At 37.2% G+C, this 21,030-nt stretch overlaps 1 protein-coding gene across 2 annotated transcripts; it reads right to left on the reverse strand.

The window, feature by feature from the left end:
* Positions 1–159: 159 nt before the first annotated feature.
* On the reverse strand, positions 160–20,829 carry LOC128741967 (S-adenosylmethionine decarboxylase proenzyme). 2 transcript variants are annotated; one of them, XM_053838114.1, is made up of 8 exons: positions 20,679–20,829; positions 20,290–20,501; positions 14,405–14,491; positions 5,076–5,640; positions 4,918–5,010; positions 4,178–4,198; positions 3,835–3,990; positions 160–2,473 (listed from the first exon to the last, which is right to left on the reverse strand). In XM_053838114.1, exons 2-8 carry the CDS (start codon positions 20,439–20,441, stop codon positions 2,336–2,338), a joined length of 1,212 nt encoding a protein of 403 aa, XP_053694089.1. In that variant the 5' UTR covers positions 20,442–20,501; positions 20,679–20,829; the 3' UTR covers positions 160–2,335. The 2 variants fall into 2 exon arrangements, with proteins under 2 accessions (XP_053694089.1, XP_053694088.1); XM_053838113.1 differs by having other exon boundaries at positions 20,290–20,829.
* Between the last annotated feature and the right edge of the window lie 201 nt (positions 20,830–21,030).

The following is a 21,030-nucleotide window of genomic DNA, read 5'->3' on the forward strand; positions in this document are numbered from 1 at the left end:
ATTATTTAATTTCATTTCGATTTATTAGAAAGCACCAGCTGCTAGTATGGAAGGTGTCAGCAACAGTTCATATGAAATACTTACTCTTGCGTCGTTTAGAGATTTTGGCACTTTTTAAAATCAACTAGAACTATTATTTAAATGAAAACACAGTTCAAATGACCCGCTCACCAACTTAAATAGCTTTATTGAAATAAATGTAATAAACATGGATTTTCCGATGCAATTAAAAAACATCACTTAGCACCTAATCATAACTGGCCTTCACGGAATTTGAAAATTATATATTTCAAATGAATGTCAAATATTCTAAGCATAAAGCAAACTCGAATCATTTCTTTAACGATTCGACGTATTTATCACTGCTCTCAGAAACGACACAGTTCGCTAATCGAACCATTGCACCATACTTTGCACAATTGTCAAATCATGCCAAATCGTCTAACAGACCACTCTTAATGTTTAATGAGAAATAGAAAGCAGGAATTGAACTGTTTAGCTTTGCTTTATTTTCCTGTTTATTTAGATACTACTATGTAACAGATTCAATGATCAAATAAACATTTCATTACATAATTACCTATCAGTATTTTGCCCTTAATTTTTTTTCATCAGCAATGTACTCAATCTTATGCGTTTAATTTCTCTTTAGACCCTCATTTTTTTCATATCGCATTTCTGTTACATCATGGCTGCAGTAATCTTATTAACTAGGTTAGATTTATACTCTTGTCCGTTTAGGTATTTGTTGCTTTGCTTGTTATTCTAGAATTATAATTTGTTGTTTATAACAGTAATTGTAATCTTTTTTTAAATTCATTTGCTTTGCAATTTCTGCATTATACTCTTCTATATTTCACGAGACAGTTAATGCTGATTTCAGCCATTTTCAAAAAATAAAAGAATTTTCATTTCTGTTTGGAGATGTTTGTTTTTGTATGGTAAAGGAGTGATAAGTAAATATTTTGTTGACCTTTGATTTCTATTATAGTTGACATTCTTTTTTGTTGTTGTTAAAATGCTTTTCATTTGAATGGTTATCATATATGCTTATTGAAAGTTATTGATTAAACGTGAATTTCATTGCTACGAGTATAAATCCAATGATATTAGATAGGAAAATATTATATTATCAACTAGAACCATTTTGTAGATGGCAATCCTAACGATAAAATTGAACTCTACGACATTTAGCGAATAGTTGACACCGTTTTTGTTTGCCAATTTGATGTATAAAGTGCTAAAAAGTGTGCTACTTCGGCGGTGCTTCTCTCGGTGGTGCTGGTTATATTGTATGACGACGACATCTGCTACTAGCTGTTGATTGTAGATAAATTGCTCGAGAGAAAGTGCGCTCCACCGACAGTCACCAATGCCACCAGTGATTACTGATTTTCTGTTTTTACTTAAATCTTTCTTTAAAACTGTGTTCCGGCTGCGAATCGAGTCACCGCTAATTATTTTGCTGGTATTGAAGGAAATTAACGATGGTGATAAAAGTGACGTACATGAGTCGCAAACGGTTACTGCAACGATTATGATGATAGCCAGTAGTATTTGGCCACCGGTTGCTGCTGTTTGGTTGTTGTGAAACCAAAAATTGCCACTGCGTGGACCAGATAAATCGTCACTAAAAACTTTGCTCCGCAACGGCAGAGCGAATCGAAAACGCATCGTGATCGATAATGTATTATTATCAAAATAATAACAGTAACGACAAGGATGAACATCAGGAAAGGCATCAGAACGGATAGTACAAAAGACGACAGCTGAATGTGCTGTTACTTCTGGCCGCTCGTTTGCCACGTGGTAGTCAATTTCAGGATATCTTGTTGCGCCACCAGGAAAATAAGACTAGCGGCGAGCACTCTTCAATGTTCAGGACCAGCACGAAGGAAATCAGTTGAATGAGAATAATTGTAAAGAGAACCGTTGGTAGATCAATCAATTTTCTGAATTGGTTATAGACTTTTTCGAAGTTGTCATGCTCGTCTTCAGTGCTCCATTGTTCGAAGTATCGCTTCTTGGATTTACCGATAACGTTATCTAATTTCCCAATGTCATCCAATTGGCCATTATTATTGTTATTATTATTATTAAATTCTTCATCGACAACACCAAAGCACAAACGCTTGGCATATTTCAGCGAGGTCAGCACCGGGAAAATGTTGAAGAACAAACGGAACAAAGCAATGGAAGAGGACAAACAGGAGAACGGAGAAGGACGATTAATGAAAACGGAGGAAATGGAAGATTTTATCGGGGAAGTTAACGGTAGCAAGGGGGAGGGGGTAGATGTGGGATTAGCCCCTTCAGGGGCTAAGCACGGTAAACCTCAGCTCGGGTATTTGCAGTATTGCGCGTAAGTCAAATCGTAACTGGCAAAACGAGAAAATTGAATGTCGCGACGCTTCCACTGATCGATCGTTCCCAGATGCTCGAGCTCACGGAATGCATTGGCGGCTGGCGAAGTCTGAAAGGAAGAAAATGCATAAAGTTTAGTATTGTTTCTCGGAACGAATTGATTCATTCTGCTGCCAAAAAATTGGCACATCTGGAAATATGCATGTTGCTATGTAAAAAAAATTCGCGTTTCGGTTAACACAGATGCACAGTGGTTCAAACAGCGAAATACGTGATCGTGTGTAATTGTGCCGAAACGTGAAGTTTTCCGCATGTAGTGTCTTTAGGAACATTTCTCGGTATAACAGGCCCCTTCTTGTGAGAGAAATCTTTGGGTGATTAATTCCCTTAAAAGTGAGATACGAAATTTATTTTCCCGTATATTCGGGATACAGGTGTGGTACTTTCGGCAAAGTTGTAGTAAATATTATTACAAACAACTTTGTCAAAGACACCATACTTGTATCTCTTCATGGAAATTATCTATTAAGCGTTATTCGTGGACAAACCCTTTAAAACAGTTTTTAATCCCCAACTTATTCTGGTCAATTTTTACGTGTTCATAGTGTTATAGAAAGTTGTTTATCTTGCTAAAATCAACGTTTCTGTAGAACATTATTATATGTTATTTTCCAAAGTTTCGGAGATTTTGAGCTTTTTTGGTGAAAAATAGCACTTCTTTGAGCTTAAATATTTCCCTAGGTGGCAAATGGTGGCAGATCAAACAACTCCTACCTAAAAGTACAACAAAAAACCTATAAAAGCAAGTGTCAACTGACTGTATCTGTTTGTATCCAAAAAAGTTATAGTTGTTTTAAAAATCCATCTCAGTCATGTTTACAGAACAATTAAACTGTACTTCGGATGCAATAAACGCCATTTTGTTTACGTTGACAATCTCTTTCTAACAAGTTAAGTTACCAGCCATTTTTTCGCCAAAACAAGTATGGTGTCTTTGACAAAGTTGTTTGTAATAATATTTACTACAACTTTGCCGAAAGTACCACACCTGTATCTCGAATATACGGGAAAATAAATTTCGTATCTCACTTTTAAGGGAATTAATCACCCAAAGATTTCTCTCACAAGAAGGGGCCTGTTATACCGAGAAATGTTCCTAAAGACACTACATGCGGAAAACTTCACGTTTCGGCGCAATAACACACGATCACGTATTTCGCTGTTTGAACCACTGTGAGATGGTATAAAAATGTTTCGTAAACTATAACCACATGCAACGTAAGGCTGCTGACTAGAGTGTCCGCAGGGACGGGTAGTCCGACGTGTTAGGATATGAATTTATATCGTCGTGATAATCGAAAAAACGGACACCGAAAAGAGGCTCTTATTGCTACTTATATCGTTTTGAAAAGGGAGGCAAGATTTGATCTATTCTTTGAATTATGCAAAAAAACGTCTTACTAAACTTACCTTATTAGCGAAAACAGTTACAACAAATTTTCCTGGTTGAAAAGTATCAATCACACGTGCAATCAAATCACCGTAGCTGGAAGAAGCGACATTACTCTCGAAGCTAACGTATGAGAAGTCCGGCTCCGGTGTTATGTGGATCGTCATGTAGCATCCCTGATCGATGATTGAGAAACGACAACAATAGTAGAATCAGTGAATTCATAATAGAAAAGCGAAAGAAAATTCATCACAAACATATTCTACAAAAATAGTATTTTAGAATCAAAAGAGTTATGCTAGGATTCTATGAATATTCCTAAAAATCAGCCCAACCTGTTTATTTAATTACTAACCAGCTTACCTGCTTATAATTTTTTCCGCACTAAATTATAATAAGCGTGAAGCGTCAATCGAAGCATTCCGGAAAAAAATCAACGGAAGCGCGCCACCACCAGCGAAACAGAACAAGAGTGTTCAAAATTGAAAAATGGTAATAGACATATTAGTAATTGTTTTCTTGCATACGTTGAGAGTGGTACAAACTACGTAGAAATGTATGAGTAGAATGCGAGAGCCACCATAGGTCCTATCTCCTATTGGATTTAATTTAGAAAAAGGACTAAATCAATCCAATACAATTGTATTCAATGTTCAACTTATACTAGACATATTCATATCCCCAGAAGCGTGCCTATGGCCAAACTGGCCCTCGCCCTTGTCTGGCGCTAAGAAGCATGAGCCTTAGCAGGGCGAGTGTTAAGTACTAAGGGTTATTGTTAAATGAAAGCAAATACTTTATACGATTATACTGTTTTAAATTATTGTTCGAAAGATAAACGGAATAAAACACTACGCTAAGGGAACCAAAATGTTACCATCTTGGTCGAAGGAAGGATTAGTTTCTCATATTAGTCAAAACAAAAGCCTACCTTTCATCATAGCCGAATAACTTTTGTATAGGTATCACAATTTGTAAACTAATAAATAAGAAAAATATTTGGGTGGCTTAATTTCGTGAAATCTAGTATTTGTACCACTCTACACTACCGTTTTTTGCCTATCACTATTTAAATCAAAGAAAAGCAACTTCATTGCACTTACATTCTTGGACACTCCATTCATTGAATATCCACAAGGATCAAAAAGATAATCGTCGATGACCATTCCAGGAATCAGCTTGTGAATTCCAGATTTCTGTTTGAAGAAACGAAATTTGTACAAATATTTCATACATCTTACATTCTCTGACGAGGAATTACCTGCGTTGCCTCCATGGCACTATTACACATGTCCTTGGTAAAGATTGCCATTACATTCGGGTCCAGATGAGTCATCAGTATCTCGATGGTCTGATCTGGATCAGGCAACTGCAGAGATTCAAGCAGATTCAAGTCAGCCAACGGAGTCAGCGCGACATTTGTTGCTTGGATAGTGTTGCTAATCATATTGCTTTTGCAATGATTCATCATATTGTTATTATTATTTTTCATATTATTCAAAAATTGCTTATTGGCGGAGCCCCCTCCCCCGCGGCTCAACATGTAGAGATACCAGCAGTCACGATTAATCGCACCCAGACTATAGGCACGCCCATCCTCGAAAAATGAATCCAAAAAGGCCACCTCTTCATCGAAGCCTCGATGAGGAGAGACCTGCAGCTCCGGTCGTTTAAAGTTCTTGCGCGAGTAGAACAGATCCGCTATCTCGCTGTAGCCGGCAATCTCCGACGCGAGACGCAGCAACGGCTCCAGACACTGTAGTGGCGTCGTCGTGCCGCACGTTTTCAAGATCCAACGACGCTTCGATACGAACATGCTGCTCTCGCTGTTCCGCATAAAGAATGATGATGGTTCGTCAGGCGTAGACCACAGTTGACGTCAATGGCGCGAAAGAAAAAAAAAAGTGCAATAAGGAAAATGGGAAATTTTAGCAAATGGATAGATTGAAATCTAATACGTAATATGAAACGGCACAAACGAGACAGTGTGTTCTGGCCCAAGCATCCTGATATTTGTGAGTTTTGCATTTATTGCGCGCCGCAGTTATTTCATGATTAGTTTTATCAAACGTACAGATTTTTTCGAAAAGAAACAATTGAATTATTTTTTCAATTTAGCGTCCAATGATACAACAATATTTAAAACAACCTAAATCATAGAATCGCAAATAATTTTACGGGAAAAATCATTAACACGAGTGATTAAAAGACTCCGCCTGCCGGCATTCATTCGTTTCTTACGACTTCAGCGAGTGAACAAATTGCCTCAAAGTCGAGTAAATGAGCCGATTTTCCGACAACAAAGCGTGCCCATCGGAATAATGCACAAATGCAGACTCTTCCTCAATAAAATTTGCCAATAAACGAGGTGCTGAATTCGAAGGGTTTATTATTGGTTTCTCAGTATGATTAACGAAGTTGCGGAGCATTCAAAAAGTCATGGACTGTAGCGTTGAAATTAGTGCATCCCAGTCGATGTTCTACAGTGAACTTTGAAGGCCTAAAAAACACTTTTAGAAAGATTAAACTCTTCCACATAAAATATATCATTTTAGGAGAAATTTATGAAAAGATTAATGTTAACATAAACACGCAGTTAGTTAGAGCTTTAAAATATTACAGTGAGACGTGGCTTCTGTAATTATGAATGTTCGGCTCGGCTGAAGTGATCCGGCTGACCCGGATAGATGAAAAATCCTGTCAATAGGTAGGTATGTGTCACGTTGTTTACTGTGGTGTGCAAGGTGAATCTAATGATCCTAATTAACCTTCACTATCATCACCAGTCCTCAATCCTCGTAAAGAATAACATATTAATTGTCCATAGAACGAATATTAATTTGGCATTGATCGATGAACATATTCGATCGTGAATCAACACTATATGATAACATTCTTTAAGGTACTTCACCAAAATACCCGTTACGATTAACTGCTATCAATATCAAATGCGGAAGATAATTAAGCATTTAGTACGATTATTATACCACTGTTTCTAAGTGCTAACATATGGTAAGAGGCATTATGAGAACAGAGCATAATTTACTACAGCATGGTTTACATAAGGTTAATAGCGGTTATCAATGACTCAACGAACAGCACTTTTCGGGAACTTGCAATCATCACTAATATAGCTAGTCACTAACCAGACTCTCCCAAGTAGAGCACGTGCATCGTAAATTCCGTACCAAAAGGTTATCGTAGCAGTCAAGTACGTTTTCGCTTCGATTTCATTTCAAATGGCAGCCATCGACTTCGTTGTTATCTCCACGATGAGCTATTTGTACTCGACTTTTTAATTAACGGCAATCATTATCGCCATTCATTTGCAAATTTCATTCAGTTCCCGTGGTTGGTGAGCTCGGGCGCGTTAATTTTCTTGATATTTTTGCATAAGCAATAAAACATAAAGCATTGCAAAAGTACCTCGCAAAAATCAAAAGTTTTGAATCGTCATTCATTTAGCTAAGTTAACTTTATTACAATCGAATCACGTTTCATGTCGTTTCCAGCAATTTTGTTGATACCGAATTAAACATTACCTGTGCTGTGTAATACAATATACTACAGACATTTGGCCAACACGCAATTAGGACGTCATAATTTTTTTCTATATTATATTTCAAATATAGAATTACGTTTCAAATGAAAACCAGATCACGCAATTACCTTTATTCTGTTTTAAATTTACCAGATATAAACTGCACGAATTTAGAAATTTTAGAAAAGAAACAAATACATACTCAAATTTTAAGTACACGGGGAGTACCTTTTTCCTTGGAATTACTACATACTGACAGCTAGGATGAACTTTATAAATTGGTGGATGGGTGTACGGTAATTACCGTTTGTGTATTTTGTTGATGGCATGTCACTACTTATATTTTCTTCAAGAAAAGTCCCCTCATTCTTGTTGAAAAGTTTACAAAGATTCTGTACTAGGCCAAAAAATCATCAAATGCTTAGGTCAATGTAACATTATCTAATTTTTCTTATTTTGTTGGTGAGAGATACACAGCACATTCAAACCTCACCGAATTTATTTCTAAGCCAGTATCAAATTAGCTGTGTTCTAAGTGTTCTCGCTTTTCCTGTCTGGCCGTCTGTTTTGTACGTTCAGCTGCAACACTACCTACTGGCAAAAATGTTTATTTATAACCGGAAAATGAACCCAACATCATACGTACACAGTTGCGGCGTCCCGAACAGCTGATTAGTTGAATTTGTTTCGTAGGAAAGCATCTTAAAATTGACGTAATTTATATTTTGAACATATCCAACGTACCATCGCCTAACGTCATGTTAAACATATACAAAATATAGTTCGGTTCTGACTCTAAAAATGTCCTCTTTTTTATTCTAAACAGTATAATTAAAAAATTCTTCAAGATGGTACATCCCAACTTAGAATTCATAACTCGTCAATCATGATTGGTGCCTTTCCAGAGCAATTTTCCTTTTACCTTGTTGCCTGTCAAAAGCTAAACTACAGCAGTTGTAATCAACCACCCTCTTTAGCGATGACATCGCATTTCAAAGTAATTTGGGCATCTTATGAAGCTGAAACTGAACATTTTTTAGGTTTTTTTACGCTTTCAGAGAACTGCGCACTCCAACTGCTTAAAAATAGTACACTCTCCAATAGGAATGCGATCGAAATTGAGGCTGTCATGTACCTAGATAATGAGAAATTAATTGGATTTATTTTATTTCATGTTACGTTGAACATGTTATGAGAATTCCTTACAGCTTACAAGATATGGAAATAGCCTCTACAGCGCACTGCTATTCTCGAAGCTTCTTTAAAAGTGTTCAGTAAAAGAAGTGGGCTGCAGTCAATATCCCCGTTGATTAGTCCGAAAATAAACATTCGCTGAAGTAGTTTTCTTCTGGCTGCTAACGTATCGATGTCAATAAGCCTGCAACATTCTACATATGGAGGAAGATTCGTTGTATCGTTCCACGGTAGGACACGTAACGCATAACTTATAAAGTTCTTTTGGATGGACTCAATTCTATTCGCATGTACCGCGTAATAGGGTGCCCAAACAACGACCCCATACTCAAGCAAGCTCCGAACGAGTGTACAGTATAGCGATTTCAGCGCATAGATGTCTTGAAAGTCGTTAGTGTTTCTTTTTAATAAACCGACCGTTGCATATGCCTTAGAAGTAATCTTGGATACATGCACCGTGAATCTGACTTTCGTGTCAATGAGTAAACTAATAGCCAGGATTTTCAAGTTTTTTTTTGTGAAAAGATTAGGTCTACTCCGACCATTTTTTCAATCTAGTGATTTATTCTTTATCTTTATTTAATGTGGCAGGACAAGGCACTATTATTGAGTGTCTATTCTCCTAGTCAGGCATCGCGCTTCGTATGAATTTAGTAACCTGATTGAAATTTGCGAAAGGTTTCATTGTTCCTTTAACAAAAATTTTTAGTCAGCGTAAGGTTATTGCATCGACGTTCAGTACGAGGCGTTCTCTTCAGGGTGTTCACAACGGCATCTTGTCCGACCCAACAATAGTCTGCATTATCACCGCTGCTGTTTCTCACCGTTATGGATGAGATACTAGTTTAAGCAATTAACAGTAGACTAAATCAAGGATTACCAAGGAATCCTCTAACTACACAGACGGACACGGAAATACACGGATCAGGAAAGCCAGGGGTGTCTTTGCAGGTTTATGGCGTTCAAACCAGACACTCTATATTACAAAACCCGAATTTTCAACACTAACGTTGAGTCCGTATTACTGTACGCCTGCGAAACGTTGTGCGTTTCAACGAATACTACGTAAAAACTGCAGATATTGAGTAATCGCTGCCTTCGATATATGTGCGCCTGGTCAACCGGCTATCCAACGAGAAACTCCATCGTCGATATCACCACCGGCCGACAGCAACAGAAATTCGTGAAAGTCGGTGAAAGTGGATCGGACACGCCTTAAGGAAAAGAGCGAACGAGATCTTCAGAGAAGCCCTCGACTGGATTTCGTATGGACAACGTAGAAGAAGCATACCAAGAAGCTCGACATCCGAGCTGTTGTCGAGAACCTGTCCTGGCAACAGATGAAAGCCACGGCGGATAACCGTCGGTAATAGAGATCACTAATTAATTTTTTTTGTTCTGCAGAGTGTTTGTAAAAGCTTTTTGACTGCCGTAGTCGCGCAGGGTGCAGAAGATATCAAATTTTCTTTTATCGTAATACGTTTCCTTATATAGGTACTAGCATTGTAGCACAGTAACTAAAAAAGAAAAAAGGAAAACTTTATTCAGCAAAATTGTAGATAATAACTAATTACACAAAGGTCCCATATATACCACAATAGATCAAAATAATGGTCGCAATGGTCAAACCTTCCGACAAAAAAAGGTCCCATGTATAACTTTGTCAAATTTTGCTCGCCTGAGAGTGTAATATTCATTCAACAGAGCGAACAAGACAGAACACGAAACAACAGGATTGGACAACAGAGGAGTTGCGAAATCGACGAGCAGTGCTTGTTGTCGTACCATGAGCACTCGCAAGGACAGGACGTGAGAACTCGTATCGAAAAGAGGTCGATTTGCTGTTAAAAAGGAGTTGATTGGCTGTGTTGTGGGTCATTGGAATTGAAACGACGGTTAAACGCTCCGCGGATTCCCCAACTTCGATGAAGAGAAACGTTATACAAACTTAATAAGCGTTGCTTCAAGGACCCTCCTTTATCTTTTCTGCGTTCGATTTCTACAAAATCAATCGATGTATCCCGCAAAGTACATAAACACAGCTCAACGCAATTAACGAAAGTTTTTCACTAAGTGGGCTAAGGTTTTAGGTACAGTTAGCGAAAGTTGTAAAAAATTAGGAAAAAGAATGGATTGACAGCATATCAGGTGACGCTAAAAAACTGGCATTGACTAGCCATTTGTCCGTGAACTTGGATGGCTATTCAAGCGTCAAAGTCGTATAAACAGTTTTCATTAACATTCCAGGTATTTAGTGATGTCCGATTTTGACGTAGGACTACGTCTTTGTTTACTATACTGGGACTGGGTAGCACTTTGTGAAAACGAAAATAGAAGTGTAACGTTTGAATGAAAGAATTCAAATGGTAATAACTACTAAATTAGTGAACGAAACCGAACAATTTATATATCGTTGGATAGATAATATGACCAGCAATTTTATGGAGGGGGTAAGAGAGCAATTTTAAGGGGGGCGTAAGAGGGGGGGCTCCAATACAGATGAAGCACAAATTTCCTCAAAACTCGAGAACTAATCGAGTACATGGAACCAAATTTGTTATTTGGAGGTTTTAGAAGGCAGGATTTTTTTCTATCGTGTACTTAGACCCCTTCCCCGTTTAGGAGGGGGGCCTCATAACACGAGAACTAATCAAGCAAATGGAACCGAATTTGGAATGTGGAGGTTTCAGAAGGTAAGATTTTTTTCTATGGTGAATTAAGACCCCTGTCCTCTTTAGGAGGGAAAGCTCTCATACAAATGAAATACAAATTTCCTCATAACTCGATAACTAATCAAGCAAATGGAACCAAATTTGGCATCTGGGGGTTTTGGGAGGCATGAATTTACTTTATGACTCTCATCAAATAAAACAGAAATTTTTGCGTATGCGCGATATTTTCTGCTTACAGCGGTAAGCTGTAAAAGTAAACTAGTAAAACCTTCTCGAAGCAAGGGACAATTAATCGACGCCGCTAACTTATGTGCATGTTGCCATTCATGTCAAAAGAGAAGGGCATTCGGATGGCACGTCATATTTACGATGAATGTGTTTTGGCTTCAATGTTATTTGTAACCAATGGCCCTTTTGACGGCCATAAGCGAGTTAGAGTAAGGTTATTGAAACATGTCAAGCTACGCATAATCATATTTAATACAATAATCTGTGGGCTGGTCATTCATTACTATTTCAACCTTTATGATGCACACAAGTGATTTTTAAAAGAAATCTCTATGTCTCAATGGTTGCAGGCGTTGTACTTATGAACCCCCGTCCACATATTTTTAAAGCCACCATTGCATTCAATGAAGAATTTAATCTGAATATTTCACTCTTCTCTTTTAAACATTCACTTAAACAATGACAGTCACAGACTCTTATACACATACCTATGCTAGAAATGCAGTTTATATTAGTCTTTGATCTAATGATCTGATATAGTCCTACGTCACCCTTTCGTACAACCCTTAGGGCTGCATACCTTGTAGTTTTTTCAACTATTCAATTACCGATTAATCGGTGAGCATTGTCTTCACTAAACAATTAATACAACTATTCGTACTAGTAGCATTCGATTAAAAAACATTCAGATATTGGGTATATTCAAATACGACCGTATCTGGATCGCCAATCATGCGAAACGATCATTAAGACTGTCGAAGTAATATTTTAGACATATTCCTTCTGACATATGAAAAAACGAGTCTCAATAGTAAAATTCATTAAACAAGAAAAGAATGTAAACTTAGAGATGAATGAATTTAAAATTTAAAATCTCTTTGATAAATAAAAAAAAGGATTAAAAATGCTTAGAGTACATTTCATTCTTTTGCTTGTTCTTGCGGTAATTAATTTTGCCGCTTTGTTCAAATTGCAGAAATATTTATTTAAAAAACTACAAGGTATACAGCCCTAAGGGTTGTACGAAAGGGTGACGTAGGACTGTGTCATATAATACTCATTATATTGATAACATGTTTTAATCGATGAAGTATAACTTTATATCTGATCATTAAATCAAAGACTAATGTAAACTGCATTTCTGGCATATGCATATTTGAATATTTGTGAGTATCATTGTTTGAGTGTTTATTTGTAAAAGAAGAGCGAAATATTCTGATTTAATTCTTCATTGAATCAATGGTGGTTTTGAAAAAAACCGTTTGAAATTGTTTGGTGGCCCTGAACTTCTTAAAAATCAGTACTATAATTACTGTTGCCAATATATAGATGGATGTCGCTATTCGGTCCTTTAGACTCTAGGATGATGGTTGCCCGCTAATACAGGAGTGATAGGAAATACCAAATCACTGTAAAGTAGAAATGGATTAGTTTTATCAAAATACTGACCGTCCGTCAGTGCGATCGTGCGATAAATGAGCAGACGGCGAACCTAGTGTGCTATTTTATAGTCACTGGCACTGCCGTTGCTACTTGTAAGCTAGTGTAGGTATGGGAGAAACCAGATCGGCTGCTGCTGCTGCTCAAATAATTATCCGAATGGAACGTTAATCATTTAGAAAGTGTAGAAAAATCTTTCCATTCTTCAATTACTACAGTTCTTATAAGAACTGTTTAAGACCACAACGGCCTACTGCTGAATTTGCTGCCCGTCAGTCGATCCGTTTCCATTTGCCTTCAGTGTTGGTTTGCGAAAATTACCGCCAAAATGCCATTGGGTTTGCCTCGAATTGTCATCGAAGATGACATTAATTGCCGCAAAAGTCCTTGGATTTGCCTCCAACTGCCGCCAAAATGCTATCGTTTTTACCTCCCAATTGCCATCGGTGTTGCCTCCGATCGCTGGTGTTGCCGCCAAATGCCGTTGCTTTCGCCACCAATAGCCGTCGATGGTAAATACTGACCGTCCGTCAGTGCGATTGTGCGATGAATGAGCAGACGGCAAACCAAGAGTACCATTTTATAGTCACTGGCACTGCCGCTGCTGCTTGTAAGCGTGTAGGTGGTGGAGGAAACCATATCGGCTGCTGCTGCTTAAATGATTGTCCGACACTGATTGAGCAAGCTATCGAACAATTTCGCATGTCTGCGATGGGGATAATGCAAAATGTAACGTAAAGTGCATCGTGTGGGATTCACGTTGGCAATTGCCCGCTGATTCCACTTGTCTTCGGGGTCGGTGTTGCCGTCAATAGCCATCGATGTTGCCAATTGGATTGGAAAAGAGGTGTGGCTTACAAAGTGGTCTCAAAGGTTATCATTTGGATCCAAATCCTTTGGTGTATCTAATTGTCGTCCGTGCCTGTGAAGCTAGGTGATCACAAGGGAAATGTATGGGAAAATTCGACCTTAAAACTTTACACACATTTTCACTATTTAGCGTATAAAAAATTATTATTAGTATGTTACCATAAAATTGCTGGACATTTTATCTATCCAACGACATATTAACTGTTATGTTTCGTTCAGTAGTATAGTAGCTATTAACGTTTGAAATATTTCATTCAAACGTTACACTTCTATTTCTCGTTTTTACAAAGTGCTACCCAGTCCCAGTATAGTAAACAAAGACGTAGTACTACGTCAAAAAATAGACCATTTTTATACTAAATAAATATTTTTGTGCTCCAGACTGCGAAAAATAAGACACAAAGAACTTAAACGAAAAGGTTTAAAGCTCAAATGTTTGACAATAGCTCTGACTCATCGGAAAAATTTAATAGCATGATTGGGTGGCTTGCATGACGCTGGAAAGGTAAATTAAAAAAAAACATGTGATCCTTCTCCCTGCATGGTTATTAGGTTAGACTTTCCTGTTAGGTTATTCCAACCGGAAGCACTCTGTCTCGATGTGGTCAAATGATCCTACGAGGAAATACTATTCTGTATACTCACCTTAGCACATACGCATCAATTTGTTCGTTTCTAGTGAAACTGATTATTTCACATCGGACCGTTTTCAAAAGTGCATCCCACATGGACCTGTAACGAAGACAAATAAAACTAATTAAAACACACGAATGGTCAATGGCTGATAAGATAACATCGTTCATTATCTGTCGGTACGCTACTATCACTAAACGGGACCTCATAGACATGTACCTAATAGATAGTGCATTCATTTTAACCATCATCTTTCATAAAAGACCACTCTCCTCCGGTGGTAAAACTCACCAACACATATTCGACCGGAAACAGCTGCGAAAGCAAAATTCGTCTTAATTGTACGTTACGATTACGAGCATGTTTATGTTTGAGATAAAATTGAGAATGTTACTCCGTCAGTCTCTCCTATCAATTCTCACGCCCTCTCTGGTGCGAAACACACTAATGGAAATTCACGAACGAGCCGGTATTTTCAAGGTAAATCCTGCTGCTCGTTTGCCGATTCAAGCAAGGAAGCCCAGGATTTGAAGCGAAAAGTGGCAGCCCGGCAACCATTAGTGGAACTTATGTCGCCGGATTTATTTTTAGATGCACGCTTTGCGTTATGTAATATAACGTAATTATTGTGCCGTATTGTTCTATGATCGCTCTTTTAATTATTTCTGGGTACCACTGCCCTCCCGAGATTGTGACCTACGCTTAGCAGAATTGTACTATTAATACGACTGAAATGTGAGTGGCTTATGTTTCACTATTTCTGAAAGTAAATTTAACAAATACAATATGCTGCTCAACATCTGCCTAGCCCATACCAACTACACAATTCACTTATCGGTAGTAAATCAAAAATGAATAGCAACCCATACTTAGTCGATCAATGGCTGCACTCTATCTATCTAGGCTTCATCATTCATTATTATTGCCATTGCTATTATTATTGGTTGAATTGCACCGACTGAATTCAATTATTTTTATCACACCAAACAGAGCACAGCGCAATTAACCAGGAGGAGGCTTTGAATGAAAAATCAACGGAAAATCCGTCCGGTTTGCTCACTCTAAGGTTCGTCATTGTATTCGGTGAAACGCAATCGATAGCGCTGACGCTTTTCTTTTTGCTACTAGCCCTTTGCCTGGCTGGCACATGTTTTATGGCCTAGTCACGTGTAAACTGCTTTTTAAGTATACTACATACTGCCAAGCGATAATCAACCAACTGCGAACAGTTGACAATAAGTGTTTTTACTGTATTTTCACTCACTCACTCTAATAGAGTATGCAGTATTTTGTTACAATTTTATATTGTTTTGATTGGACAGCTGAATCAGTGTACTAATCAGCTTGGGTTGGGCATTTCTTACTGTTGTTTTACTGTTAGCTCGTGAAATTGCGTTACAGAAGTGGAACGTATTAGCATTTCAGATAGAATAAAAACTGATATCCCAGATGACTGCACGTTATAAAATAAAAAACGTTTTAAACAATAGTCATCGGTATAAAAAAACGAAGCAAAACTGTAGGTTAGTTGATTTTTATCAAGTCTACAATTGAATTGAGATCGGAGAAGTACGCTAGCAAGGCCATATACGGCAACATCAATTTTGTGGTCCTCAAATCCTTTCGTTATTATGTATATCAGAATTACTATACTTCCATGACATCCCACACTCTATATGGTCGGTGTTAAATCAGACTGGACCAAGTTGCAAAATTTTTAAAAAAATGACTTAATGACAGGAAACGATCAAGAATTTTCTAAGCTGCATTTTACTCTAATTAGACTACATAAATGTTGCAAACAGACAGAGTTATGAGATAATTTCGAGCGATTGATAGCTATACACCATGCAGAGCAGCAAACTTTGAACGTGTTTTTCTCGAAATCAGAATTTTGTCACTTGGTTCGGTCTGACTTAACACCGACCATATATGGTACCATGGTATTTTCCAGCATGTATGCCTGCCGGTATTGCATTGCAATTTTAGTAGTTACATCCAAAAATAGATCTTCGGACCAACTGTGGACCATTATACTTCCTTCTTCATGTTTAATTGTTTAGTTAGGCAACTACGTCTTAAACGCCAAATTCACGAACAAAGCAAATGAGAAACTCGAGAATAAATAAAAGATCGTGGCCAGCAAATACCATAATCAGGCCACAAGAAGTGATAGAAGCAAAAAGTTAGATTAGGAGGGGCCATTGCAGCAGCAATTACTAGGTTCACAGTTTTTTTATAGCAAATGGAGTATCAAATCAAATTATGTTTCAAAAGGAGTCCTAAGATGGACATTTGAATTAATTTTAAGCCTATCTGGACACTCAGGAATATTGCTTTTCCTTTTTCCGGTATTCAAAATTAGTCATTTTCGATTTTTAAGCAGACCCTGATATTTGACGCATAGTCGGTTACATTTCAAAAGATAATTAAAAATGTCCACGTTAGATCCCGGTGAAACCAATTACGGCTATCTCCAACATGTCTAAAATGCATCTAAAAGTCCACCAACGAATTCGTTTAGAAAAATTTTGTGATTTATTATCCCATTTGCTACATTACTCGTTAACATCGAAAACACCTACTTTCGAGTCCCGGCAAAACCGATAACGGTTATTCCAAAGTATCCAGATTGTCTCAATATACATCCAAATGTCCACCCAAAGATCTTCTTAAAAAAACCTGTGATTTGATAGCCCCTTTGCCATATTTCAAGGGAACATTTGAAATTACCGGTTTGTGTCTCGGTAATACCGTCTACGATTATTCCAGAGTATCCAGCCTGATCCAGGCCAACGTTCTGCGGGATAGTATAAGATTCATTATTATTGAGCGAGAATAAAACTGATCATTTTTATGACTAAATGCATGATTACTGCGAAACAAAAGCATATTTCTATTTAAATTTCATATGACTTCTGCTTTTTATGACGTAAACAATCTTTCTGCGATATCTTCAAGAAGAATGAAGGGGAAAATTATCACAGAAATCAATCTTAGTCTCCAATGTCTGCCTGCCACGAAATTGGCAACGATCACAGTAAATCGGTCATTTGAAGGGACCACGTCTATCGTAGAGCAAAGCGAATAATTTTTTTTCGTTCCACGGGTTGAACTCTAACAATTCTTTGTTCTGGTATAGACATTAAACAACGGAACTGGCTACGAACATGGGTCGCACTAAAGAGTAGTATAGTGTTCTGAGGCACGGTAGATCTCGAAACTCATCGGTTATTTTAAAAACGAAAAAAAAGCTGTCGAAAGCTCAGTGCAATCTGTAGCATTTCAAACAACGTTGAATAATTTCACGTTATCACCATACACCATTTATAAACAGCACAACAACAGTGGTCCTAAATTACTGCTTTGTAGCACTTCTGCAATCAGTCTAGTAAGTAAATTTTACAAGAGGCACTAATGTCGAAAAAACTAAAAGATCTATTCAACTATTTGCTCAGAATTAAGTGCTTTAATGCGTAGTGTAAATGTGTAAAGAGATCAACATAAGAATATACAAAAAAATCATAACTTATGACAGTATATGTGATTTTTTTTTATATCAATGTATATAGCCCCCTGATTCCACGTATCTCGGGTACTTTTTCATTTCGACGTAAGTGAAAATAAGAGATTCTTTTTCATGTTCCTCTCTTTCGATTTTTACGGCGACATAAATATAATTTAAAGAAAATTTTCCCAGCGTTTAACTAACTGGTAACGCCAGCAACCGATTCATACAAACTTGATGAGTTTAAGTGCATTTGCTTCACCGTAATAAGCGGAAGAGAAGGGACACGAAGAGAATCTGTCATTGTCACTTATGTCGAAATGAAAACGTACCCGAGATATAAGTTTTCTGTAGTGTCAAAAACTGTATAAAGCAAGAGGAGCAGTAGTGTTATAAGGTCATGTATAGATTCCAGGGTGGTGACTTTCTATATGCTGTCAGTCACTGTAAAAAATATAAAAGTGCTTGAGAAATATAGTATTTTGACGTTAGAATAAGCCAATTTTACATCATTTTCGGTAATTAACCAATTTCATGAACATACCAAATTTTTCTGATCAAAAATTCAACACAAAAAATCAAGTTTTATGTCTGTTTCCTATTGTTTGCAAAGTATATTTATGCAATTAGATATGGTTTATGCAAAAATTTCGTTTTTGGCCCAAAATGGACCAATCTATAACGGAACAGCTCAGGTAATATTGCTGATTGCAGTGGAATGTCTAGTAAATGCACAGCAACTGCTGAGAGGTAGCCAAAGATCTTGCAGTCAGTGTTGACATCTAAGTAAAACCACCGCAGTACTTTATATTAGTTAAATTATCAGTTGTTTTTCACTCGTCAATCGAATTGGTTTTATAGCATTTTCTATTTTTCAGAATATTTTTAATAGAAATTGCGTGATAAAATCCATAAACTTTCCTAAGATTATGATGGAAACCTGTTGGCTACATTGATATAATTTTATTTCAAAGTTCTCCGGAATTTTGGCATCACTGAATATGAGCGCAGCTGCTTCAAGACCTTAAATTTAAGTCACTGGTGTATTAACATTATATGCTGTATCATTTGCAGTTATGTACTTCAAAATGACATTTAATATCATCCATTCTGACCTCAAAACCTATCTATTATCTCACTTTTCTTCTGCATCTGCTGTTTTCGTAATCAGCATTTTGACAGCTCCCCATAATTTGATCCTAAATCATTGACAACTCACTGCAGAGATTTTACTTGCATTTTGTCTGCGAATTTCTTGATTTCCGTATTTTTGAAGCAATTTTGCCATGAATAGTCTTTTCTTACAAGACTTCAACTTTGAACATATTACTGCATATGCTTACAAAACAAGAGCATGAAGGTAAACTTTTCCAATGCGGCTTACAACACATCATATAAGTTAAAGCCATGCAATTAATACTTAACCTGCTGGAACTGTTTACTTAAACCGAAATCACAGTTTTCGTTCGTCTGGGAACATGTGATAAATAACCGGAATCATATTGAAAAGATGTACCAGCACTCAATATTTGCATTTTGTAAATAAAATAAGCGTAAAAAGTTTCTAAACGTTAACATTTTGACAGCGTATGGAATGAAATAACTTTAAAAAGTTTCTAAATGTTAACATTTTACAGCGTAAGGAACTTTCGCAACCTGTTTACTTTGGATCGGAACTTTTTATCATAAGTAAAAATATAAGTTTAATCAGCATTACACCTCAAGGTCAACCAGGAAACCAATATTCCGAGTTTTAATATTCTTTATCAAACTTATCTCATCTATAAGTGCTACGAATAAGGTCGGCACGACAATGTATGTAAAACAAAATACCGGTTGATTGCACCGACGAAGGCTGTATGCGGTTTTCCGTTTTTTTCGTGCAGGTCAAACTATACTTATTTTGGCAAAAGCATATCCGCTTCCAAAGACGAGTATTACGGGCTACCATAAGCATTTACGAATAGCATGTGCAAGGTAGACAGAAAGAAAAGTTTAAAGCATAAAATGTACATCGACGTCTGGTAAACCTTCCACATGTACTCCTTTACTCTAACCGCACATTTTTCAATACTCAGCCAATATGATCTCGAATATTCCAGTGTGCCAACCCAGGCATCAGCAGAAAAAAAAACCTGCTGCCTGTAGTCTGTATGTGTTGTTCTGTTGACCCTGTATTTCGTTGCGTCTGTCTGTTTCTGTTGCCATGCGATTCTTTGCTGGTTTTTGGAAAGAAAAATAAGAATACCCTCTACCTGAAAATTTGATGCTGATTTTTGCTAGAATCAAACACTTACTTAAAAATATTTTTACCTAATTACATAGCACGATGCACGATAAGAGAATATAGTTTGTCGGCACATTCGTAAATAATTAAAAACCCGCTTACCTTGGGATCTTCCTCAGATCGGCATTTTTGTCAGATGAGTTCGATTCAAACCAGATCTCCAGCAGCTTCTCGACTCCTTCAAAAAAGTGCATATCCTCCCTACTGCTGCTACTACTGCTATTACTGCTACTTAAATCTTCGTTCTCCGCCATAATTCCAACGTTGTTCCCGGCTTTCTTATCTGTACCTCTTTTTACACGTTGTAGTATTCACTTGAAAGATGGATCGCAAAAAAAAGGCTTGACAAAAAATTAACCACAAATACGCACTCTTAGCACACCATGCGAATGCAGATAGAAAAATTCTGCAATTTTTTCATTTACGGAACAATTTCAACTAGCACTGTTAATAGAAACTAAAGAAAAAGAAACAAAACGGGCATATAATACCATAAACGTAGACAGGAAAACTTGGCGAAACTTGTACACTTTTCAGCAAATTTTTTTTGCTAGAATTTTATTAACTTCCAAAATCGATTGGCCGCGAGAGAGAGGACCTTCCCGATGGGTTCAGAAAAGTCTGTTCACAACAAAAGTCAGTCGAAGACTGGCTGAAAACGCCTGTGCGAATTCACACCACGGTAAAAACTTCACTCTTATCACTGTATGCGTGTAAACCGTGTTTGTAAGCAAACGCACACACGCAGAGAGTTTTGACAGCACCATTTAATGCATTAGTGTGTACCTAGCTGAACCTAAATAGATCCTGTCCACTGTGCTGACTGCATGTTTTATAGAAATC

Source organism: Sabethes cyaneus, chromosome 3 (genome assembly GCF_943734655.1).
Source record: "Sabethes cyaneus chromosome 3, idSabCyanKW18_F2, whole genome shotgun sequence".
Classification (NCBI taxonomy): Eukaryota; Metazoa; Arthropoda; class Insecta; order Diptera; family Culicidae; genus Sabethes; species Sabethes cyaneus.

Bases quoted from the DNA above. Each gene is read 5' to 3' on its own strand.
- LOC128741967 (XM_053838114.1), bottom strand. From the start codon at position 20,441: ATGGCGGAGAACGAAGATTTAAGTAGCAGTAATAGCAGTAGTAGCAGC. The intron at 14,492-20,289 runs GTAAGCGGGTTT...TCTTCGTTACAG, and splicing joins GATCTGAGGAAGATCCCAAG to GTCCATGTGGGATGCACTTT. The intron at 2,474-3,834 runs GTAAGTTTAGTA...TCTTCCTTTCAG, and splicing joins TAACTGTTTTCGCTAATAAG to ACTTCGCCAGCCGCCAATGC.